At 60.3% G+C, this 24,303-nt stretch overlaps 2 protein-coding genes across 6 annotated transcripts in view; one reads left to right on the forward strand and one right to left on the reverse strand.

Moving 5' to 3' along the window:
• Positions 1-5,779: 5,779 nt before the first annotated feature.
• Positions 5,780-11,263, forward strand: STK25 (serine/threonine kinase 25). Of its 3 annotated transcripts, none has more exons than XM_075529455.1 (12): positions 5,780-5,908; positions 6,088-6,206; positions 7,794-8,024; positions 8,140-8,196; positions 8,275-8,383; positions 8,702-8,859; positions 8,944-9,129; positions 9,373-9,518; positions 9,616-9,730; positions 9,814-9,885; positions 10,538-10,674; positions 10,842-11,263. In XM_075529455.1, exons 2-12 carry the CDS (start codon positions 6,177-6,179, stop codon positions 10,879-10,881), a joined length of 1,281 nt encoding a protein of 426 aa, XP_075385570.1. In that variant the 5' UTR covers positions 5,780-5,908; positions 6,088-6,176; the 3' UTR covers positions 10,882-11,263. The 3 variants fall into 3 exon arrangements, with proteins under 3 accessions (XP_075385570.1, XP_075385571.1, XP_075385572.1); XM_075529456.1 differs by having other exon boundaries at positions 5,806-5,969; XM_075529457.1 differs by lacking the exons at positions 5,780-5,908; positions 6,088-6,206 and adding an exon at positions 7,314-7,333.
• A 76-nt stretch (positions 11,264-11,339) lies between these two features.
• Positions 11,340-24,303, reverse strand: part of FARP2 (FERM, ARH/RhoGEF and pleckstrin domain protein 2) — a 79,016-nt gene continuing 66,052 nt past the window's right edge. Inside the window, exons 13-26 of one of the 3 annotated variants that reach the window (XM_075529770.1) lie at positions 20,649-20,753; positions 18,607-18,696; positions 18,270-18,403; positions 17,880-17,964; positions 17,282-17,519; positions 16,104-16,234; positions 15,195-15,263; positions 14,839-14,928; positions 13,086-13,168; positions 12,774-12,892; positions 12,456-12,619; positions 12,122-12,229; positions 11,858-12,009; positions 11,340-11,770 (exon numbers count right to left, since the gene is read on the reverse strand). In XM_075529770.1, the coding sequence (XP_075385885.1) occupies positions 11,713-11,770; positions 11,858-12,009; positions 12,122-12,229; positions 12,456-12,619; positions 12,774-12,892; positions 13,086-13,168; positions 14,839-14,928; positions 15,195-15,263; positions 16,104-16,234; positions 17,282-17,519; positions 17,880-17,964; positions 18,270-18,403; positions 18,607-18,696; positions 20,649-20,753 (1,626 nt within the window). In that variant the 3' untranslated portion in view covers positions 11,340-11,712. Of the gene's footprint in view, positions 11,771-11,857; positions 12,010-12,121; positions 12,230-12,455; positions 12,620-12,773; positions 12,893-13,085; positions 13,169-14,838; positions 14,929-15,194; positions 15,264-16,103; positions 16,235-17,281; positions 17,520-17,879; positions 17,965-18,269; positions 18,404-18,606; positions 18,697-20,648; positions 20,828-24,303 lie in introns of all 3 variants that reach the window. The other 2 variants (XM_075529769.1, XM_075529768.1) reach the window with 2 other exon arrangements.

Here is a 24,303-nt window from a genome sequence, read left to right on the forward strand (position 1 = left end):
CCTCATGTGGGGGTTTGTCCCACATTTTCTCCCAAGCCGTCCAGGGCGTGTTCAGGTGCCCCTTTCAGGGCAGTTGGTGGTAGTGGCCAGGCACCATCTAGTCATTCTGGTCTCTGGGTGAAGACTCAGGCTATTCTGGGACTAATTGCTTCCATATGTCTTTCGGCTTCTTTCTTTTAATCCATGATGTTTGGGGCATCCACTTCACATCCCGTACAAGTCAGTGTCCCATGATATTACGAAGCATGTCCAATCTATCTTGTGTCTTTTGATTTTCTGCACGGTGGCAGTGACACCGTCCCCGGCCAACTTGTGAGGGGATGGCCTCTGTTGGATGGCCTCATGTGGAGGCGTAGCCCGCTGTGGGAGACATTCCTGTTGACAACAGACACCCTAGAGCCCTGGAGCGGGAGGAGCCCCGTGACATGGAGACCCACGCCAGCGCTGAGATGCTCCCACCACCACTGGGTCTTCCACTCACTGGCCTGTGATCTTCCTGCACTCGGGGTCATTGCATGTGTTTCATGAGTCTGAAGAGGACTTTATCGATTGGTATCTATCAGACTTAAGGGCTTGGTCTGGACTGGGCTGGGATGTTTTCTCAATTTACAAGCACTCTTTGATATTAAGCTCTTTCTTGGACACATATGTCTATGAATTTTGTTACTCTCGTCTACCCGGACTAGCACAACCACTTCTTCCCTAAGGACAAGGAGAGGCCAGTAGCTGTGCCTTGAGGGCTCTCACAGTGGTGGTGGTTTTCAGAACCTGCTTCATGGCATGGCGTTCGCATGTCATACGAGTCACTGGCTCTGAGGACCTCAGCGGAGCTGCAGAGCTCGTCACCAACATCGGCTTTAGAACCTCCCTTTGTTTGGGGGCTCGTCCCCCAACTGCCCTTCCACACTCCTACTCACAGCAACCCTCCTGTGGGTTTCTGAGACGGAAACTGGTGACGGGAGTAGAAAGCCAAGTCTTTCTTCCTTGGAGCTGCTGGTGGTTTCAAACTGCAGACACAGCCCAGCTCACAACCACTACACCACGCAGGCCCCTACACGCTGATGCCGCACCTCCAAGGGACCATTGAGTTATCGATCCTGGAGTTCATATGCAGAACAAACCAACAATAACAGTGTGTTAGGCTGGGTGGATGAGAGAAACAAAACCAGAGACACTTGTGTGTGTGAGAGAGAGCTTTTTCTCAAAGAGCAATTGTATATTGAGAAAACATCCCAGCCCAGTCCAGAGCCAGTCCGTAAGTCCAATATCTGATACTACCCCATAAATTCCTCCTCAGCGTCCTGCAGCACCTGCAATGGTGCTGAATGCAGGAAGATCGCAGGCCAGTGGGTGGGAAGTCCTGTGGATCCAGTGGCGGTGGACGCATCTCCAGGGCTCTGGTTGCCATCAGCGTGGCTCCATGTGGCTTGTCAACAGGAAGGTGAAGCAGGGAGAGTGCGTCCTGCCTCCAGGGAGGCAGAGAGGAAGTTCCGAGCATCTCATGAGCAGGCCACGCCCACAAGGAGGGACCATCAGGCTGTGACCTGATTGACAGGCTAGACTCCACCCCTTCACTTAAAAAAAATCATTTTCTTGGGGGTTCATACAACTCTTACCATAATCCATACATCATCCATTGTGTCAAGCATATTTGTACATTTGTTGCCATCATCATTCTCAAAATATTTGCTTTCTACTTGAGTCCTTGGTATCAGCTCCTCATTTTTACCCTTCCCTCCCCCAACCTCCTTCCCTCTTAACACACTCAAGTTGACATGAGATTATGTAACTGCCACACAAAGTCAGACAGAATTGCAAGCTTTGAAGATCCCAGCGGATGTAGCACCCTGTCTTTATGCCAAGTGACCTTGGTGTCCCTAGAGACGGTGGCCCTTTAGTCCTGCCACAGCCACTCCTCCAGGCGTGCTCTGGGAACCTGGTCTTCCCACGTGCCTGAGAAGAAAGGCCTGGCCACTTACTTAGGATGGACTGGCCTGGGGGTCCTCGCAGGACCCAGGCCAAGTGCCCCAAGGCACCCCTCGAACTATGTGACGTTCCCTCTGGGAACTGGAGGGCTCAGCTGCACACCCCAGCCCCGGCCGGGTCACAGTGTGGAAGGATGGCCTGGCCTCAGCTTGGGATGCAGACTGCTGAGGGACTCAGCCCCGGGGCCCAGAGGCAGCCGGGCCTCTGGGTGCACAGTCTGCACTCAGGAGAACCCCACCCCACACCCCTCAGAGGGGAAACTGAAGCTGGGGGAGGGGTTAAAGTCGGAGTGCTGGATGCAGCCCCTGGATCTCCACTCTGGTGCGTCCATCCTGCTGCCTCTCTTGGCCCCACAGTGGCGTCTTCCCGAAATGGGCATCCCTCAGTCCCCCGCGTCAGCAGGCCCATGTCCCCGTCCCTCTCTGGCCCTGCTGCCAGCCCTGGGCCCCGGGGTCAGCAGTGCCAGAAATGCCCCTAGGGCACATCTTCTGATCGATTCCACAGCTGCCGGACACCCTGCCCATGTGTGGGGGGGCCTGCGCAGACCCACCCCGCCCTAGAGGGGCTGCCCAGCAGCTCAGCAGCAGCGGAGCCCAGCTGTTAATGCTCCAGGCAATGACACTGCTTGGGGAGTGCGTCTGTCCACCATGCTGACCCTCGGAGACAAGGCCCTCTGGGTGGGGGCAGGCAGAGCCCCAGTGTGGTGAACCCCTCAGCCGCTCCCTGCTGGGTCTGCTGTCTGGGTTTACACCTGCCTGGCATGTTTGGTGGATAAGGCTGTTTCCACTGCTGTCTGTCTGTCAGGAGAACCTAGGGTTGGACCAGCCAGCAATTCAGATGGCAGTGGTTGTGCCTCACTTTGCCCCTCCTTTTTGGGAATTCGCTCCCCCATCGGAGCCCTTACTCCCCTCAAGGGCTCTCTGGCAGCCCGGGCAGCCCACTGGTTAAAGCCCTTGGTAACTAACCAAAAGGCCAGGGCTTCTTGCCTGCCAGCCATTGCACCGTGTTTGGAAGCCTCTAAACTAAGCCCAAGGGGCTTCCAGGGGACAGGTATTCTCTGACGGGGACACAATGCTCAAGAATTGTTGGGTGGCAGCTCTGAAGGGCCCTGGGGGTGCCCCCACTGGTGATCACCTAGGGGCCCGAGCCCAGCAAAGACTGGCCAATCTGTGCCCACCAGGTCACCCTTCGGGTAAATTCTGCCCTGTCCTGAGCAGGCCTGTGGCGGGAATCTGGCCGCGCAGGGAAGTCCACTCAGTCGGAGCAAGGGTGGTCAGTCAGTCGGCATCGCCTCGATGGTGGTGAGTGGGAATGAGGACGGAGGTCGGAGAGCCTCACCCCCTTCACCCGAAGGGGCACTCTGCTATAAGTCGTTCATTTCTGAAGTTTTTACTGGTGGTGGGTGAGGCTCACAGGCCCACCACTCAACAATTCAGACACATTCCGTCACGCTGCCCGGATTACCCTCACCTGCTCCACATCCCTGCCCTGTGTCCTGTTTCCACTCTTCCTGCCCGCCCCCCGCCCTGCTGAACTTTGTCCCTGGGCAACGGCTGCCCTTTGTCCTCCAGCGGCTGACGATTCTAAGGCGCGCTTACCCCTCTGTGGCATCGGGCCTTCCTTCGTAGCGGAAAAAACAAAACAGCACAAAACAGCAGCCACCCTCTGACGCAGCACAGGGGCCACGGCAGGGTGGTTTCTGAGGCCTTGAACCTGGAACCAGTTGACAGCCGTTGTTTTCTTCTTCTGAGGAGAGGCTGGTGGGTTGGAACTGGGTGTTTGTCCTTCTGTGCTTGACTGATTTCACCCAGCACGACCTCTGCCAGGCTCATTCAGGGCTGAGGTTGTAAGCCTGCCTCCTTGTCCTGTACAGGTGTGTAGCATTCCTATGTGTGTGCACGAGCATGCACGCGTGTATGTGTGTGAGTGTGTGCATGTGTGAGCGCACATGTAGGTGTGTGAGAGTGTGAGTGACTGTATGAGGGGGTATCCTCAAAAAACTGGAATTTTTTCCCTCAAGCTATGTATTTAAATTTAAAAAAATCATTTTATTGGGGGCTCGTATAACTCTTATCACAATCTATACATCCATTCACTGTGTCAAGCACATTTGTACATTTGTTGCCATCATCATTCTCAAAACATTTGCTTTCTACTTGAGCCCTTGGTATCATCAGCTCCTCATTTTTCCCTTCCCTCCCCGCCACCCCCCATATTTGTTTTTTTTAAACATTTTATTAGGGGCTCATACAACTCTTATCACAATCCACACATATACATACATCAATTGTATAAAGCACATCCGTACATTCTTTGCCCTAATCACTCTCAAAATATTTGCTCTGCACTTAAGCCCTCTGCATCAGGTCCTCCATATTTGTTTTTTACAAAACAATCTTATCTCCTTCAAAGTGCTCTCTGTGACACTAAATCAGTGGTTTTCAACCTGTGGGTCAGGACCCCCTTGGGGGTCGAACAACCCTTTCACAGGGATCACCTAATTCATAACAGTAGCAAAATTACAGTTATGAAGAAGCAACAAAAATACTTTTTTGGTGGGGGGGGGTCACCACAACATGAGGAACTGTATGAAAGGGTTGCAGCATTAGGAAGGTTGAGAACCGTTGTACTAAATACATTTGTCAAATCGGCGATTCCAGTCTTGGAAACATTTTTCAAACTCATCTGTTTGGATGGCTGACAGCACCTCCTTCGTTTTTTTTCTCCACCACTTCTATATCCTCAAATCGCTGTCCTTTCATGACCCTGTTCATTCACAGAAACAAAAAGAAGTCTCACAGAGCAAGGTCAGGTGCGTGGGGCAAGAGTCATACTGGGGTTTGTTTTGCCCAAAACTGGTGCACTGAGATGGCTATGTGAACAGGTGCATTGTTATGGGTTAATGTTAGGGTGGAAATCATCAAACACTATTATTTCCAATGACATGCAAGTAAAATGTGGCCGAAACGAATTTTTAAGAACGATTACAACAATGCGCCGACTGGGAGCTGGATGCAGAGGAGAATGTAGAATGAGGGATATATATCATGGCTGACGTCAGACACACCTTGGTTCAAAGCAGAGATGCCAGAGTACTGGTGGACCACTGGAGAAATGTCCATGAATGGGACACTTGGTGAGAAACCTGTACCCAGACCAAGGGGCAATCTTTGACAGAATAAGAGGCTATCGAGTGGTTTAAAATCAGGAAAGTTGTGCTTCATGGTTGATTGCTGCGGAGGAGGGCCCAGTGTAGACCAAGGGATTGCAGGTGCAGGCAAGGGGTGGGGCCAAATATGGGCAAAAGAGAGGGGTCAGGTATGGACAAGAGGTCATCCAGATGCGGACACGAGGGCATCCAGGTATGAACCAGAGAGGTGCGGGTGCAAACAAAGGGCGTCAGGTGTGTATGTGTGTGCGTGCGTGTGTGCAGGCGTGGACTAGACTGTCTCGGGGCAGCCGGTCAGGCTTGGGGCGGGAGCGGAACGGGTGGAGCTCCGGCGCTTTCCACGGTTCGCGGGCGTGTTTGGACCCGAAGCCCACGCCGGGCGCCCAGCGATCCAGACCACGCCCCTGCCGTCGCTGCCCGCCCTGCAGCCTGCCGGGATATGTAGTTTAGCGCCTATTTGGGCGCGGGACTCCAAGTCCCAGCGCGCCCCGCGGCGGCCTGCGTGCTCCGCCCTGTGGCCTGCCGGGATTTGGAGTCCAGTGTGCACAGTGCCGGGGGCGCGGGCCGTGCGGCGGGACTCGGTTTCCCAGAGGACGCCGCGCAGTCCAGGACGCCGCCGCCCTGCCGCCCCGCCGCCCTGCCGCCGCCCCGCCGTCTCTGCCGCCGCCGCCGTCGTCTGACCGGCCTCGATCCGGCGCCCCCACTGCCGCTGCTCGCGGGCTGCGAGGCGGGTTCCGCGGTCGGAGGCTGCGGGTGGGGCCTCAACGGGCACTGCGGAGCGGGCCGGGGGAGGCCGGGATGGAGCCCCCCGGAGGTGGGCCGCTGCCGGGCCGCGCCGGGCAGTTGGGGGCCGGGAGCCCGGGGCGGGAGGGGCAATGCCCGGGCCGGGGTGGGCGGAGACCGGACGGAGCGAGCGGCCTGTGTCCCCGCAGTGGACTGAGCTGCGGCCGGCCCCGCGCCCCAGCGGACCCCGGCGCGCCCTCGGGCTGCGGACGGATGGTGAGGCGGGCCGCAGGCGGACATGGCTCACCTCCGGGGATTCGCTAACCAGGTGAGTGCCGGCGCCCCGCCCACTGTCTGGGCAAGTGGGGGTGGGGTGAGGGGTACCGGCCTGTGTGTGCGGGGTCGGGTGTGTGCCGCCCAATGTGTGTGCACCGGTGAGTGTGAATGCTCAGGTGTGCGCCAGCGAGAGGTAGTGTGTGGTTGTGCACCTGGAGTAAATACGTGAGTGCGTCTGTGTCCAGAGCAGTGTGTGTACAATTGTGTGCATGTGGGTGTGCAATCAGTGTGTGGGAAGTACCCCCCAAATGTGAGGGCATGTGAGTCAGCGCGTGTGCTTCCATGCACACCATGTAGTGCGTATGTATGTGTGCACACGTGTGCCCTCAGACAGCACTAGGGGCCTATTGTGGGCAGGCGAGGATCCAGGGACATCTTGGAGTCTGTGGGTGCAGGTGCAGGAGCAGCTCTGACAAGTCTGTGCTAGATAAGGGGGAGCTCACACTCGCAGGGTGCAGCCTGTGTAGTGGGGCGCTCACACTGCTGGCTGGGGTGTGTGCGGGGTGGTGGTGGTGGTAGTGTACTCGCATGTGTGTGCACACACAGGCGTGCAGAGACTGAGACACTGAGACGCTTCTGAGCTTGGTGGCTGTCAGCAGGTCAGAGGGCAGTGTGTGAGAGAGGAGACACTGCCTGGGGGTGGGGCAGGGTGTGGACAGGGTTCCTGCTGAACACTAGACCTCAGCATGGACAGGAGGTTAGAGGTCAGGGTCCGGCAGATTCGGGTGGGGAGAATCTGGCAGTGCCAGAGGGGCAGGTTCTGACCAGGAAGCCTGCTGAAGTGTGGCAGAGCAGGCCTGGTGGAATTGCTTGTGCCCTTGGAGGAGTGGACAGGAAGGGAGGAACAACCGGACAGACACAACACCTGGAGCATGGCATTGCTGTGGCTGTGAGCGGCCACCCATGCTGGCCTGGGGCAGGCTGTCCCAGCTGTCCACGAGTGCTGGGCAGAGGTCTGAGGCCAGCTCCGGGCTCTGTAGACCTTGGGGAGCTGGTGCCCCTCTGATGCCAGACGGAGTCCAGCTGACAATGCTGAGTGGATGTTGAGCTCTGCTCTGACAGATGTCCTGAGGAGAGCCCAGTGGACCTTAGAGAGTGTCTTCCAGTGGCCACTCAGAGGTGGGTGGCATCCTTGGAGTCACAGATGCAAGCTTGGGGCAGCAGCCACACTTGAGTCACCTTGGGTGCAGGCCGGTCTGTGGGTGCTGGTTTGGCGGGAAGCCTTGAGGAGGCCCCGTTCTCACCTCTTGCCAGTGGAGGGGCTGGTGGGGTCCCGAGCTCGCTGGCTGTGGCGCCTTTTGAAGTGTGGGTGGGACCAGGTGCTCTGCGACGTGAGCATGTGGAGCAGAGGTGCTCATGTGGAGTGTAGCTGATTTGGGCATTGAGGGGTGGGGATCTGTCCCCACAGATGGCGATGGCCCCCAGGCATCCTAGTCATGCAGCATCCTCTGCCCAACGTGACATCCCTGTCCCCATAGGGGAGTGGTAGGCACAGACCCTGTGGGCTCCCCAGGGTGGCATTGGGTCTGACTAGCCAGGTGGCTGCCCCACGTGCTGACGTCCCCCTCCCCCCCCACAGCACTCGCGCATGGACCCGGAGGAGCTCTTCACCAAGCTGGACCGTATTGGGAAGGGCTCCTTCGGGGAGGTGTACAAGGGTATCGACAACCGCTCCAGGGAGGTGGTGGCCATCAAGATCATCGACCTGGAGGAGGCCGAGGATGAGATCGAGGACATCCAGCAGGAGATCACTGTGCTTAGCCAGTGTGACAGCCCCTACATCACCCGTTACTTCGGCTCCTACTTGAAGGTGCCCGGCGGGGGCGTGGTGCTGCGTCTCCCTGGGGTGGGGTGGTGCCTTGGTCTCCCCGAGGGCTATCACGATGCACTCTGTGACAAGAGCACTGTGGCCGCCCTCCCTGCAGAGCACTAAGCTGTGGATCATCATGGAGTATCTGGGCGGCGGCTCAGCGCTTGACCTGGTGAGCCCTGTCCCCCTGTCACTCTGGGCCCTTGAGTGGTGGGTGGGGATGGAGGCTTTCTCTGAAGTCTTCCCACAGCTCAAGCCAGGGCCCCTAGAGGAGACCTACATTGCCACTATCCTGCGGGAGATCCTGAAGGGCCTGGACTACCTGCACTCGGAACGCAAGATCCACCGAGACATCAAAGGTGTGGGGGGGCGTGACTCGGGGTCCTGGGTCCTCAGACTCCGAGGTGTTCAGTCTTTCAGCCTCAGTTCCAGCAGTAGCCACAGTGCCCCTCTGGCGTGCGCCAGTCCCACTCGGGGCTCTCCAGTTTGAGCATCAGTCGGGGTCTGACCTGTGGGGGCCCCGCCATCTGAAGACGGGAGGGGCGGACAGCCTGAGGCTGTGCGACCCTCTGCAAGCAGTCACTGTGTTCTTGGGGGCGTTTGTCTGTTTCCACGGCCAATGATAGGCCCTCGTGGGGGACCCAGCTGAGGTGGCCCTTCCTTGCTCTGTCATGTAGCCGCCAACGTGCTGCTGTCCGAGCAGGGGGATGTGAAACTGGCCGACTTTGGGGTGGCAGGGCAGCTCACCGACACACAGATCAAGAGGAACACATTCGTGGGCACCCCCTTCTGGATGGCACCAGAGGTCATTAAGCAGTCGGCCTACGACTTCAAGGTGTGTGTGTGTGTTTTGTTTGTTGTGTGTGCTTCCCCTCGCCCGAGGGTGCTGCTAACCACCTGTGTGTGTGCCCACGTCCAGGCCGACATCTGGTCTCTGGGGATCACAGCCATCGAACTGGCCAAGGGGGAGCCCCCGAACTCGGACCTGCACCCTATGCGAGTCCTCTTCCTCATCCCCAAGAACAGCCCGCCCACGCTGGAGGGCCAGCACAGCAAGTCCTTTAAGGAGTTTGTGGAGGCCTGCCTCAACAAAGACCCCCGATTTGTAAGCCCTTCAGAGGGCCCTGCCCGTTCTGCCATCTGGGGTCAGCCACCGGAGAGGGTGAAGCCTCTTGTCCTCCTTATGTGAGCCCCTCACCCCAGCGGTCCAAGGCCCTGGGTCCGGCATGTCCAGTGGAGATGCCTGCGGGTGCCCTGGGTGTGTGCCCCTCCCTGTGTCCGGGCAGAGGCTTCGGTCCTTGGTGGGTGGGCCTGCTCTGGGCAGGTGGGCAGTGTGTGTCTCCGTCAGCGACCCACCGCCAAGGAGCTCCTGAAGCACAAGTTCATCGCCCGCTACACCAAGAAGACATCCTTCCTCACCGAGCTCATCGACCGCTACAAGCGCTGGAAGTCCGAGGGCCATGGGGAGGAGTCCAGCTCTGAGGACTCAGACATGTGCGTCCTGCCCACTGGGCCCTGCAGGCCGGGGCCTCCCTCGGCGGGGGTGGGGGCAGGGCATCCCTGGGTGCTCACACTGCTTCGTCGTCCCCAGTGATGGCGACGCGGAGGATGGGGACCAGGGCCCCATCTGGACCTTTCCCCCTACCATCCGACCGAGCCCCCACAGCAAGCTGCACAAGGGCTCCGCCCTGCACAGCGCGCACAAGGTCGGTGGGTTTGGGCCAGCGCAGGGGTGGGCTGGGGGGCCCGGGCCAGGTAGGGAGCCTCAGGCCGGATGGTTTTCCTGCAGTCCCTGGAGCCTGTGCAGAGGCAGCCGAGGTCCCAGAGCCTGGCCACGCTGGTCCGGCCTGTCTTCGGAGAGGTGAGGGTTCAAGATGGGGAGCTGGCCAGTGGGTGTGCGCATGGCCTCCCCTCATGTGGATGGGTTGCCCAGAGGCATCATTTGGAAAGATGGCCAGTGGCCCCCTGCCCTGGCCAGTAGCGCTGGAGAGTAGGGCCGGGTGTCAAGGGAGACGGGTGCTGGGGTGGGGCTGTGGCTGGGTGCAGGGGTGGGACCATGTGGAGCTCAGTGTAGATGCCTGGACCAGGAAGGGGATGGGTGGGGGTTGGGGGAGTACTGGCAGGCCAGGCTCTTAGAAGCCCTATGAAACTGAGAGTCTGACCCTTGGTGCCACAGGGGGTGGGCTGAAGGCATGTGGCCTCAGGACTGACCCTGTCCTAGCCGTGGCACGAGGCCCAGCCTGGGGGCCCTGGCTCCTCAATGAGCGCAGTGCAGGTTTTGGGCAGTGGGGGGGGGGGGGCCGGACCCTGCTGGCCCACCCCCAGGTCGCTGCATGTTCTACCTATTGGTGTTCACTGGCTGTGTTGTGAACGGAGATGGAAGGGCCCCCGTGAGTGATCTCAGTGGGGGCTGTGGCAGCCCTGTCCCTCGGGAAGGTGGGCGGTGGAGTCTCCCGCCTGTGCGGATGAGAGCTGGCCTGGGGTGGGCAGTGGCCAGCAGCATTGGCCCACAGCTCAAGGAGAAGCAGAGGCAGTGCGGTGGCCGCGCGGGAGCCCTGGAGGAGCTGGAGAATGCCTTCAGCCTGGCCGAGGAGTCCTGCCCCGGCATCTCGGACAAGCTGGTAGCCCACCTGGTGGAGCGGGTGCAGAGGTGAGGGCCTGGGGGGCGGGCCGCCACCACCTTCCCTTGACGAGAAGTCTACCTTCCTCTCGTCTACCTCCGGGGATCAAGAGGAAGCTCTCACAGCCCAGCGAGGGAGTCAGCCAGGCCGGCGCTGCTCCCCAGACAGCATGCTGACCGCTCCCCGCTCCCCACAGGTTCTCGCACAACAGAAACCACCTGACGTCCGCCCGCTGAGGTCCCGCTGCTCAGTGGTGGACGGGGCTACCCGAGTCTCTTCCCCACCCACCCTAGGGCAGCAGCCAGAGCCGCTGGGTGGGGAAGAGCTGCCTGTGAGCCACCTGGGAAGGGAGGCCGCCTCAGGCTTGTCCCTTAGGGCTCCTGGACATGGGAACCTGGCTGTCCCTTCCGGCCGCTTGGACTGAGGCAGAGCCAGGGCCCCTGGTCTTCCCATCAAATGAGGGGGCCAGGGTGGAGGACCCTGCCCCTGCCCCCACCCTGCTCCCACGTGCTCGTGTCCCGTGTGCTGTTTTTTAAGGAAACTGAACTGTGTCCCCCTCCCGTGTCCCAGGGTTAGGCTGTTAGTGCCCAGGACGCCTTCAATAAATACGTAACCTGGCCTCTGTCCTGAGATCAACTGGCGTGGGGGAGGGAGAGGGATGGGGAGGGCAGGTCTGCACAGAGGGCCACACATGGTCTGTGGAGATATTTTATTTGGAAGCGTTATATTAGTATGACCCTCTGTGTCCCCAGAAGGCTGCTCACAGGAGTTGGCAGGACTAGTGCCGGCTGCCAGCCACGCCTTTATCCCAGGTGTCCTGCTGTCTCCAAGTTCACCTGGCCAGGCTGGGCATGGGAGGATCCAACTTGGAACCTTGCTCCCAGACCCCTGCTTATCTGCTCTGGGCCCAGTCAGGCCCTGAGAAGGGTCTGGGGTGCACCACACCAGTCGGTACGACAGATGGCTGCAGGGCTGTCTGCTTCCTGAAGTCACGGTGTGCAGGGGACCCCCTCTGCCCTGGACACACCACGCTGGCCGGCCTGCCCCTCTGTCGTCCTCCGGGGGACTCAGCCCGAGGGGCTTCCTTCCAGAGATGCTGCTTGCCCTGAGATCACCTCCATCCACCTGGGAGGGGCGGGGCGCTCACCTGAGGACTGGGTGTGGGTGCCGGTTTACCTACCCAGGAGGAGGTGGCGCAGGTGGGTGGGTTACCTCTCCAGTGCGTACTCGCTTTCAGCACGGAAGTAGTACACGTGGGACTTGAACTGGAGCTTGAAGACACGTTCCTCGTGGACGCTGTCGACCTCCTCGGGGCGGCTGATACTGTAGCCCAGCAGAGGGAGGCTGGCCAGCGGATAGTCGTCCTGCAGGACAGGGTGCTTGGGTTCCGAGGACCGCCAGGCAGGCCACCCTGCTCACCACCAGACCAGGTGTGGAGGGGCCGGGCTCCCCTCCAAACAGACAGGAGGGCCCCACCTGGTGTGTCTTGTAGAAGAAGAGGCAGAAGTTGGTGAAGACCACCCAGAGCTTCTGCCAGCCGCTGCTGTTCTTAAACTTCCTCAGCAGGTACCCTGACAGCTGGTTCTGCCGGGATGGGGAGGGCAGACACACGGCTCAGCCTACCCATGGCCCCGTGGCCAAACCCTAGGAGCCGGGACCTGCAGGCTCAGCAGATCCCGACTGCTTCCAGTGTCTGCTTGCTGGGCTGCGGCCTGACCGGCAGAGTCCTAGAGCAGAGGCTTGGAGGGAGGGCAGAGGTGGGGAAGAGACAGGTGGGGCCAGGGCACAGGGGGTGGGGTGGGGGGCATACCTCAGCAGCAGCGCTGAGCTCTGCCCTGGACACGCTTGTGTTGCGGAACCAGCACACGTGCAGGGTGGTGTTGGCACGGTGCTGGCCCAGACCTTCCAGGGAGCCGTGGGCAACTTGAATGTCGTCCTCGGACTCCTGCTCTGTGGCAGCCTCGTCAGTGGGTCCTGGGGAGTTGGTGTGGCATGCAGGCTCAGTGGGTGCTCTGCAGAGCCTCGGGTGGCCCAGGTTGGCAGTGTGCTGCCAGGGGTGATGAGGGCCTGCCCTCTGCCCCTGCCCAATATGCTCCACCCGCCCAGGGGGCAGGGCCATGCCACTCACGGGGGGTTCGGGCACATGCAGGGCTTGTCGGGAGTGCAGGGCTGGGGCCGCCTTTCTTGGCTGCCTCGATGGCTGAGCTGAGGTCCCCCAGCCACTTCTCCATCTCTAGGCGTGTGCTGCTGGGGCGGGGACGTGGTAGTGGTCAGCCTGCCCCTCTGCTGGGCACCCATGGCCAGAGCAGCAGGAAGGCAAGATGGGCCTGACACCCTGAGCCCCGGGTCAACAAGCTGGGAGAGGCCGCAGACCAGCTCGTGGGGTGCATGGAGGGGCCCTCTGCAGCCCCACGTCCTGCAGAGTGGCACCTGCTTTTACCTGGCTGCCACCAGGACCGTCTTCTGGGCTGTGTAGATGGTGAAGCAGTGGGGGACAGACCACTCCTGCCTGCTCTCCTCCACCTGGGGATGGGCACAGCAGGGGTCATGGGAAGAGCAGTGCTCGGGGAGCCCACCTCTGTTCTAAGCTACATGGTGCTGAGATGGGGCTGGGTTGGAGGCCCAGCTACTCACCGGGGGGTCCAGCACTATGAGCTGCAAGTCAAGCACAGAGGACAGTGAGGGTGGGACCCCAGGGAGCCAAGCAGAGGGGACAGTAAGGGTTGGCAGGGAGGAGGCCCAAGGCACAACACCAAGTTGCTCCCACACCCCACACTTCCTCACAGCGGTCAGCCAGGAGACAAGGCTGGCTACCACGGAGCCTACCCGTGGGGCAGCGGTGAGAAGGCATAGCCTTCCAGCCAGAGGGCGGGCCCCGCACGGGCCCCACAGAACCGTGTACAACTTGGCACCATGTACAGAGGGTTTGAGTCACGTGCACAGCAGGTGCCCCTAGCCAATGGAAATCTCAACGTTCTTTAAAGGATTTTGTCCTGGGATGCCACGGGTTTTCTACAGGATGCCCGGGTGTCCCTGCCCAGGACGCCACGGAGGCTGGATCAGGGACAGCCGTCCAGTCCTGGCAGCGTCACTAAGTGAACACAGGACTGGGTGTGTGGCAGGGCCTCGTGAGCTGGCTCTCGGGAGGAGGGCAGACATGGGTGGCACTGCCAGTGGCTTCTGCAATGACAGCTGCACAAAGTACTCAGGGCGGCAGCACTCAGGTCCCACCGTGCAGCCAGCCCTGGGACCAAGCTGTGGGCTCCTGCACTGCCTCACAAGACCCAGGGGTGGGGCTGGAGGTGAGGGGTGCAGAGCTGCCAGCATCAGGCCTCCACATCTGGCAGCCTCATGGAGGCGCACGGCGGGAGCCCTCAGGCCTGGACCTGTTAAGAGGACTGGCCCAGGAGGGCCCCTGGAATGGGTCACCGGCCACAGTGCACTGTAGCAAGGACAGTCAGGAGGCCGGGTAAATCCCCCAGCTCATGGTCACCTGGGATTGGTGATGGAGCAGAACTCAGTCCCTTGGAGACCAGGGGCACAGAGACTGGGAACCCGAGACCACGGTCCCTGGGGCCCTTCACCCGGGGTCTCCACTGGCAGCCAAACCCCAGATGGGCTCCTCAGGGGACAATCACCAAGGAGGACCAGTGGCCAGCAAGAGAATGTCCCAAGTGTCGGGAGGGGAGGAGGAGAGACCAAAAACATGGGGGGCAGGAGGGGCTGCAGTGCACTGCAGTGGACTGTGGGCCTGCCTTAGGAGGCCCTGCTCTGTGGACTTGGCCGGCCAGTTCACAGGGAGCCTCCGACCCAAGTGTGGACAATAGCAGCAAGGCAGGGGCATGTGGGAATAGGGCAGTTGCATTGTGGGGTTGCCATTGGTGCTGTCAGCGAAATCATCCACGGGAGAGGAAAGGGCTGGCATTTCCCAGCAGGGAGGAGGGCTGGATGGTACTGGTGCACTGAGGGGCTGCAGTGGGCATGCTGGAACAAGCTGTCTGAGCTGTGGGCTCTTTTAACTCCCCTACCCCCTGCAGTTCACAAGGATCAAGCTGTGTGTGTTTGCAGCTCCCACAACTGGGGGTAGTATGGCCAAGACCTGAAACCTGGGGGGTGGGGTGGGGGGTTATTTCTGGGTCAGAGCCCGGCAGTGACAGCAGGCCAGGTGTGGGGTGCATGGGGCCCACACTCACCAGCATGCCGTGCAGGGGCAGCAGGCCCCGGACCTGGAAGCGGCTGGTCCCTGGGAAGCCCCTGCTGGTGTACAGCAGCATGTCGGAGAACTGAGGGGCCAGGAAGCAGGAGGACATCTCAACTCCTGCCCTCCAGGGTTGGCTCATGGGCAGAGGCCAGGGTCAGTTTTAATTCATCCCCTGCCCCCTCCTTTTCCAACTGATGGTACTTGTCAGCAGCCAGCCCCACCCTTCCCCACCCCTGCCGGCTGTTGGAGGAGACCCTCAGGTACCCCCCACCCCTGCTGGCTGTTGGAGGAGACCTTCAGGCACCCCCCACTCCCACCCCCGACTGCATAGGCCCTGCCCTGACGCACCAGGAAGAACATCCTGGCTTGCAGCCCCTTTGTGGTAAGCTGGCACAGACAGCCCTCCCGGAGGAACTCCTGCGGATGGACAACAAGTCAGCCAGCCTCATGGGCCTCCCCAGTGTCCTCCCCCCCCCCTCGGCAGGGGAGTGCCTTGACCCAAGGGTGGTGGTCAAGGCAAAGTGACAGTGGTGGGGGGGGGGCACAGCGGGGCGGCTGAGGAGATGCCTGGGGAGGGTCGGGTGTGAAGATGCCATTGAGATAAACAGTGCAGCGCAGACGAGAAGGTCCCTAAGCTTTAGATCCAGAGGGACAAACCACGTGAGTTGTGGCAAGGCCGTGTTGGGATTTCCAGCGATGTGGCCTCAGTGGCTCATGAGGGCTGACAGGGTCAGCCCTCTCTGGCAGCACACACCTGTGGCTGCAGGTGACTGGGAGCCCAGGGTCGCCAAGATGGGTCTCAACGAGCTTTGCTCTGTGACCACTGCAGGAAACAGGCTGGCAATGCCACAGAGTTAAGCACAGAGCTGTCATAATCCCCTCTCTCCTGGATGGACCCCCAGCACTGAGGGGGCACCTCAGAGTGACAGGAAGCCACCCAGAGGACCCATTCTGCGAGGCCCAACCCGCCAACAACGGGTGTTCACCACCTCGGCACAGAGGGACTCACGTGCGTGTGTGCGTGCATATGTGCGGCTGGTCAGGAGCAGACTGATGGCTTCTCTGGTGTGAGGTGCCCAGCAGAGGTCAAGTGGCAGACAGAGCCCAGCCTGGTGGCTCCCAGGGTGAGGGGCAGTTTTGGTGATGAGACTCAGGGTTGATGTGACAACCCCGTGACTATAGAATGAAACCCCACTGAATTGGTGGCATGTGGGCAGGTGAACCTGCTGTGGGCAGCCCGCCGAGCCCCTGGCTCACCCTGCCGGGCACCACGAGCCCCTCAATGCCGGCCAGGTTCCGCTGCAGCTCCCTTAGCTTCTGCAGGTTTCCCAGGCGCACGAGGCTGGGCTTCAGTGCCGATGTCACCTCCGTGGTGGCTATCAGAGCATCTGTAGGAGACACAAAGGAAGACAGGTGTCGTAGGTCCAGGGGCCCCTCTCACTGAGTGCTGACCCTGAGCCCAATGGCCACCAGCCACCGAGCTCAGCTTGGTGAGGGGGCGGGCAGGCTTGTCAGTGTGGTTGGCCCTTCCCTGGGGAGGCTGTGGGCTGACCCTGGCCCCCGAGGGAGCATCTAGCTCTGCCAGCCTGGTCCCTATGTGGGGGAGACAACCTTGTCCCGCCCAGCCTGGCCAACAGCCTGGAACCCTGTCCAGTCTCCAAAGATGGGTTTTTTGGAAGGGAAACTGAGGACGAGGGAGGCCACAGACAGACAAGCACAGCAGAGACATGGCTGGGCGTGGAGTCTGACATTTCCCTGGTCTGTGGCCACCCGGGCCCTGGCTCCTGTCTGGGCACTGCCTGTCTAGTGGTGTGGGGTAGCTCCTGTGCTGCAGTCACCAGCCCCTGGACAGCGCAGGCAGCTGTGTCCCTCCCATTTCCAGGTGACTTGAGGGTTTGGAGAGATGGTGGCTGCTCCTCAGGAAGCACCCAGGCGCCCTTCGGGCTCGTTGGTTTGGAATTGGAAATCGCCTGATTCACAACTAATTGCAAAATAGTCCCCATCTACCACCCCTTCCTTGATGTTGTGCCGGGCAGTGGGCAGGCTGGAAGCTGCCACCGTGATGCCACACGGCAGCAGGGTCACCCACGGAGGACATGTCAGCAGGCCCTCTGGACTCAGACGTGTAGGAAGAAAGTCCTGGAGCTTCGCTGCGGGAATCAGTCCAGGAAAAGCCTGGGCGCAGCTGACTGCCGTCCACACTAGTGCTGGATGCTGGGTCCCAGGTGGGAAGACACTCCAGGCTTTCAGTGCCATGAGCATTAGCTGTCCCAGGAGTGTGAGGACAGCGCAGCCAGGTGGTGTCCGTCAGTTGCAAGTGGAGCTGCCCGAGTTCCAGCCAGGAACACCACCACTGACACAGGGACAGGCAAAAGCTCAGAGTGCTGCCCCTCTCACAACGTCACCCAGGATGACCCCATGGACCATCCACTCGCCTTGGCAGTCCGGAAGGTCGGGGTGGCCGGGCGGGAGCTGGCTGCACAGCCGGGTCAGCAGCAGTCGGTAGTGGGCCAGCCGCTGGGCAGGCTTGAGCAGGAAGGCGCTGAGTGGCAGGTAGCAGACTTTCTGCAGCTCGAAGTCCTTGCACACGGCCTCCAGCTTCTTGGAGCACCTGGTGGCCTTGTCCAGCGCGGTCAGCACCTCAGCGTGCCTCTGGAAACAGCCGGAGAATTCCTGAGGGGTGCGAGGGACTCTGGTCGGTGAGCCAGGCCATCACCAGGCCCTGGCACCTGACAGGGCTGTGCAGAAGCTCCTGACTCTAAAATGGGCATGAGGGGCCCTCCACGGCCCCAGGAATTGAGGGGTAGGGCAGATGGAACCCAGCACAGGCAGGCAGAGCCCCGTGGCTCAGAGTGGTGGCAGGAGGACCCAGGTACTGTGGACCAGGCCTCGGAGCTGGGAAATAACTTCTGCTGCCTTCTGACACCAAAGGCCTGCACCTGCAACCCCACCCTGACCCAGTCCCACCAGCACAGGCAGGGTGCAGGGTCCCATGGACCGGCTGGGCAGGGGTGTGGCACACAGGTGGACTACCTGTAGCTGCTGCATGTTCCTGAGCAGGATGTCCCCGATCCTGAGGGGGCCGCCATGTGTGGGGGTGCCTGAGGGTGGTCCCTCCCTGGGCAAAGCCAGACACAGAGGGTCAATCGGTGATCCGGGGGCCACAGTGCAGCAAGTGGCTGGTCCTTGGGGGTCAGGGGACCGGGTCACAGAGGACAGACTTGCCTGGGCCTCCACACTGGGCTCCTTCCTGCCAGGTCCCCACGGGGAGGCAGAGTGGTACTGACACAGAGCTGGCCATGCGCTCAAGCTGAACCTTGACCCGAGCGGGGCTCAGGATGATGTCTACTGGGGTGGGGCTGAGGAGGGGTTGCCACACCTATGTAAGGCCTGGGAGGGCTGCCGGAGTGGGTGGGGTGTTACCAGAGGGCCAGCCTCTGCTCCAGCCTGCGCAGGAAACCACGGTGCAGCTCATACACGGGGTCGATGCTGGAGAAGAGCAGGGTCCTCAGGTCCTCGGGCATGGCATCCTCCTTCACCACGGCGCTGCGGAACCACTGTGGGGACCACACACTGACACGGGCCCTCCCAGGGGCCGGTGCCGACCACACCTCCCAGGGACAGACACACATACACCCCCACCTTCACCCCCCTGCAAGCCCCGCTACGGTCAGGGACAGCTTGTCCCAGGCCGGGCCCCTCCTTGGACAGAGCGCCTGCCTTTGGTGGGCGTGGCCAGTGATAAGGCTGGGCTGCGTACCACAGTGAGGACCTCCAGGTCCTTCAGGTAGGTCCGCTCCGTCGTCAGAATCTCCTTGGCTATAAAATAGGTGTGGTCTGTGGGCAGGCGCTGGAGGAGAAAGACGCTGGTTGGGGGCACAGCATGTCTACCCGCTAGCCAGAGGGGCCATCTGTTCTTGTGTCCCTCCACCCAAGCAGCTCTCGGCAGCAGGGCCTCCCGACTGGGCTCCTGGCCTGTGACCAGGTCCCTGCTGGGCAGTTCACATGGGGCACGGGTGAGCAAGCCGACTCAGAAGTTCAAGGGACCAGACCGGACACCACTGTGACCCTGGGTACAGCGTGGGTGAGAGCAACTACTCCAGCATCTACAGTTCCTGCCTCGGAGGTCAGACAGAGCCGAGCAGTGGCTCTGACGTGTGCCCCCTGCCCTGCTCCCAGGCCCACGGCTTCCCCCAGCAGCCTGTGGGCCACAGCACCCCAGTAACCTAGCTCTGTGAAGGCCCTGGCCTCCCTCGGCAGCCCCCACCTGCATGGGCCTCAGCCGTCAGCCAGTCGGGAATGCTGTCTCTCTGCCCTTCATGCTGGGACAGTGACTTTTGAAGTTGTGTTCTGAAAACCTCAGCCATGTTCTGTTGCTTCCACATGGGTCAGGTGGGGCCTGGGTTTGGGGGCTCCTGCCCTCTTTGTTCTGATGCTCAGGAAGCCCCCACCCCACAATGGGGACAGGGCTGCAAGCCTGGGCTTAGCGAGGAGCTGGCTCAGTTCCTGAGGGTGGAGACCTTGGCCTGCCCGGGAGCCTTGTTCCCGACGTGGAACTTGTTGCTCTTGCTTGATCCCCATCCTGGAGAGATGAAGCTCTCCAGAGTGAGAGCCCAGCCCAGCCCAGCCCAGCGAGCCCCCAGCTCCCATGCAGAGCGGACTTAAAGGGACATGGCTGCAAACCAACCCCAGCATGCCTGGCGGACCCGGAGGGTGAGGGACTGTGGACCCCCAGGTCACTGAAGCGGAGACCACTACCTGGGTCTTGTACCTTTCGGATGTTGTTGGTTCTCACGAGTCTCTATTGGAAAGGGGAAGGTGTGACAGGAGGGCTGCAGAGTCAGTCACCCCGGGGCACTCAGGGACCACGGAGGCATGGCCAGATATGCCAGAGGCCTGGGCAGAGGACCTGCAGAGACTCTGCTGCCCCTGTAGCTCTTATGGTGGGCTCATCCACGTGGAGGGTGGCTGCGACCCTGCCCTACAAGGTCCAGGACCAGGAGGGCTCTCGGGGTGGTGGCCATCCCACAAGTCCCTGCCCTCAGGTGCTGCACAGGTGCCCACCCATCGAGACAGCCCCTGTGCACAGGCTGTAGGCCTCTAGGGGTGAGCAGAGGGGACAAAGCCCTGGTCCTGCCAGCTCCTAGCTGAGCGGCTTCCAGGAAAGCACTGTGGCCCCTGGCTGGCCCAGGGTCCCAAGTGGATGGCACACAGGAGTCTCCTGCCTCTTGTAACAAATGACGGGGGTGAGGGAGAGGCATGGAAACAGAATTCCTCTCCAGTTCCAGTCGTTACTGAAGTGACTGAACTAGACAGCATGGAGTGGGGGCTCACACGCCAACCATCTCTCCACTGGCCAGAGCGTCCAGGGGCTACCCGTGCCCTTCCCAGCCAGTCCACTTCCCAAGAGGTACAGCCAGGAGGGGGGCCCTCACCCACGGCTACGCTTAGGGCACTTCTGCACTGGGCCAGGACTGGCCACCCCCGCCTCGGGGAGCCCTGCCCCCACCGTGTGAAGGCCACTTGAGCAGAGGTTCCGCCTCCACTCGGAGCTCCAAATGTCCGGTCAGTCCAGGAAGTACCCACGTGGCTTACGACCCTTGACAAGCCCAGACAGCTATGCTGTTCTGGGCATTGACCCTTCCCCTCTCGACACCTCCTGCCCCCGCTTGTCCTGGCCTGTGGCCTTCCTGCACAGTGCTTTCCAGGTAACTGGTGAGGAGGGCCTTGGTCATGCCGGCTTCCTCGTCCCTTACACCCAGTGCCCGCCCACTCGGGAGGGGTTGCCCATTGGGTGCCCACCTTGTGTGTGGGCTCGTCGTTGTTGTCCATCCTGGCTCTCCCTGCATCACTGAGGACAGGGCTCAGGAGTGGGGAGGGGCTCCACTCCCTGGGGCTCAGGGTCACCTGGAACGCAGAGGTCAAGCTTGTGGGGCTCTTCTGGGTGGAGGGGGAAGGCTGAGGCGTCTGCGTGGGGAAGCCTACAATTGGAATGGGGTGGGCGTGAGAAGGGCCAAGGGTGGCCGTGCACACTGACCCTGCCTAGACTACCTCACCTGTCACCTCCGAGCATGCAAATTCAGCCCTAGACTATCCCGGAACGCCTGTCACTGTTATGTTCCTGCAAGACACTCATCTGGGACCCTGGATCACGTGGTGTTTCACACCGGACATGAGGCAGGGTCACTGCAGGTAAACCTGACCTCGCGAGGCCCGCATGCAGCAACAGAACTCCCCGGGACTCTGCAGGGTGGGGGTGGGTGGGGGGTGTCTCTGCTCTAGAGGAGACACACTTGGTGTGAGGTTAGGCCCAGGGTAGGCTGGTGGAGGCCGAGGACCTTGTGCTCATGCCCTTGAGTCATCCTGACTAATGCTTTGCCCTCAGCTACAGGAACACACATGACATTGGTCCTGACCAGACAGGCCTTGCATGGATGGCTACCACTGTACGGAGGCCACTGGGGAACTGCAGCCCAGTAGAGAAACCCTCCTAGCTAAGTGCTCATCTGCGAGAAAACAAGCTGTCAACGTGTAAAGGCAATCTCTAAGGGTTTACATCAAGTCTAAACCCAACTGGAACATGCGTTGGAACTCCCTAGGGGTCCCCAGGACTAGAACAAGGAGCCCCCATTTCTAACCATCACCTCTAACTCACTCAGAGGGGCCCGGGAGCGGGCAGCCCACTGGCTGGCCTGGACTCCACAATGGCCGCCACGCTGCAGTGAGGGGCGGGTAGGGAGGGGGTCCCTTTTCACATTGACAAATCCTGAGTGCCAAGAAGGCCACAGCACGGTGAGGGTCTCCGGGGCCAGGCTCCTTGTGATGAGCGGCAGCTGCTCCTCCGGGGGCTGGTGATGGCAGCGTGCTCTTCTGGAATGTTCCAGGGCTGGGGAGCAGTCTCTCCAAGGTGGCATGGCCCCGATGTTTGGCTGCACCCGTAGTTAGCACAGACTCACTGCCCCCCACACCCTCCCCCCCTCTCCACAGTGAGGGCCAAGGGGTGGGCCGAGGGGAGTGCCCGCCAGAGAACGGGGTCGTTCCTGTCCCAGGAAGAGGCGTGTCCAAAGGGAAAGGTCCTGGGTTGCCTCTCCAAGTCCCATCCTTGCGAGCTGGAACTGCATGCTTCCTGCTGCCCCTCAGACACCTGCCCATCTGTCTTGCTTGTCGGTGGGCGGCTCGGCTGGAGGAGCTGGCGCTCACTGCCTCTTGGCACCAACGAGGGCTCTGCAACCTTGCTCACGTTGGGGAAAACCACCCCTGTAGCCAGTTCAGGGACTAAAGTCTCGGGGCAGGGCAGCCAGCACGGCCCCCGGGAATAGACCTCCTGGTCCCAGCAGCCACCTGGTCTCTTCACTGCTTGTGCCGCCTTTGTGGAAATGCACATTCTGGAAAAATGATGTGTGGCTTAAAACTTTTTGCCCCAATATAAACTCACACTAACGTGTGATGTGATGTCCGAACAGGATCTGGTGAACAGGTAGCAAACTGAAGAGGCCCATGAATTCCACTACAATTGAAGCCAGACGAACCTTCAATATTTGGGGAAGCTTGGCAGGAAGGATGGCGAAATTCCGATCTTTCCTGAGACAGGCCTGGGGACGCTGCCCCGAAGAGCCAGCAGTTTACAGAGAGAGAACTCGCTTTGGGGGCCAGACCATGCTGACGGTGGGGAGGCTACGTCATCCGTGTCCCCAGAGACAAGGGAAGATAACAGACAATAACCTGCACTGCTGGCACTCACCTGGCCCCGCGACATGATTCTGGTGGGCGAAGCCAAGTGGAGCAAACTCCCTGCTAGAGGGGCGTCAAAGCTGTTGTCCCAGAGCAGCTGCAGACAGACTCCCCCAGGGACCACACACCCACGGGATCCAGGTCTGGAGCATTGCCTGGGCAAACCGTGAACAGATAAGACTCGGCTTTACGGGCCGGTGCTCCTGAAGACAAAGCCCATCAAAGGCATGGCTGCCGGGAGGGGAGTGGTCCCAGGACAGTCAGGAGATGCTCCCATGTTGCTTGTTGACTTAGGGGAGCACATTCCTTATCAAGAAGGAAGGTTTGAATAAGGTGCGCTCAAGCTTTAGCAGAGCAACGCTGCCCGGGAGGGGAAGCTCTGTCCCACCCCCCTCAGTCCGTCCTTCACGACATGTTCCTGCTCAAGCCGAGGTCTTGCAAGGGTGTCCATGGGAAGTCACAAGGAACCCAGCTTACATTCCCAACCAGGCTCCTTCCGGCTTTACAATCTTGAGAGGTCGCCCTGAGTGTCCTCAGTGAGCCAGCCTGGTTAGGAAGCTTCTGGAGGGAGGGGTTCACGGCTTATGTCTTTGATCACAAAAGCACCTGGAACTTCACGGAGCATATGCTGAGAAACACCACTTACATTCTTAATTTCAATCTTTTAATTCCATTTTTCCACAGGCTTACTCGTCAACTCAGTTTATTTGGATGTTAAAGTACCGCATACTCTTACTAAACGCTTTTGTTCTTTAAGTCAGTCTGCTGTCCTAAGACGTCAGTCACTAGTCACAGCTATTTTGTGACCTAAACACAGATCCGAGACCGTGCATCGGGAGAGGTTCTCAGGCCTGGAGTGGGCGAGTTAGGCCTTTCCTTCGCTGCAGGAAGCTGGCGATCCTCTGTGGCGGCCTTGAAAGCACTCCAGTGTGAGGGGAACTAAACCCTGCCAATCGCTTCATGAAACCTCAGGCCTCCTTGCTCCAGTGGTAATGAGTAACCTGCACAAAGATCTGCCTGATAGTGGAGGAACCACAGGCTATTTGGCAAACTCAACGTCAAGGCTGAAGTTCAACTTCAGGGTGAAAGGGGAAGGTCAAGGGTGGTGAGGTCCCCAGAGGAGGAAGCTGGCAGCTGGGCGGCACAGAGAAGTGGGCTCATGAAAGTGGGCTCATGAAAGCGCTCATGAGAAGTGGGCTCATGAAAGCAGAGTGCCCACCCGGCTCAGAGGCTCCTGGTCCCGAGAGCAGCTGCACTTCTAACCTTGGCTGTGGGCTGGCAGGGTTCACACCCTCAGCAGGGACTATGCAGACAGGGACAGCACACCACAGGCTGCACTTAATAATGAGGCCGTTTACTGGGACAATCAGGCTGCTGGCCTGGACCACAGTGCACCTGTTACTGCTGGGGCATGCGTACAGGCCCTGGGCTCATGGACAGGCCAAGTGCAGTGCCAACCAGCAGTGTCTGTGTGGGAAGGAACTTCAGCACTGCATGGTAGGGACAAGGCTGCTGCGATCCCCTGAACAGCGGAAGTCCTCACGCGGTGGCATGCCCTCAGCAGGACCTGTCAGAGACCCAGGAGAGAGGTTTGGGATCAGAACTGCCCAGAAAGCACCTCCTAGGTAAGGAGGCCAGGCTCAAGGCCAGGGGCTCTGGTCTGCTGTCAGCTTGGAACCCAAGAAGGGAAGAGCCCCCTCTGTTCCCTCATGGGCTATAAGGTGCT

This window comes from Tenrec ecaudatus, chromosome 13 (genome assembly GCF_050624435.1).
Source record: "Tenrec ecaudatus isolate mTenEca1 chromosome 13, mTenEca1.hap1, whole genome shotgun sequence".
Taxonomy (NCBI): domain Eukaryota; kingdom Metazoa; phylum Chordata; class Mammalia; order Afrosoricida; family Tenrecidae; genus Tenrec; species Tenrec ecaudatus.

Bases quoted from the DNA above. Each gene is read 5' to 3' on its own strand.
- STK25 (XM_075529455.1), top strand. From the start codon at position 6,177: ATGGCTCACCTCCGGGGATTCGCTAACCAG. The intron at 8,197-8,274 runs GTGAGCCCTGTC...GTCTTCCCACAG, and splicing joins GCGGCTCAGCGCTTGACCTG to CTCAAGCCAGGGCCCCTAGA. The intron at 8,384-8,701 runs GTGTGGGGGGGC...TCTGTCATGTAG, and splicing joins GATCCACCGAGACATCAAAG to CCGCCAACGTGCTGCTGTCC.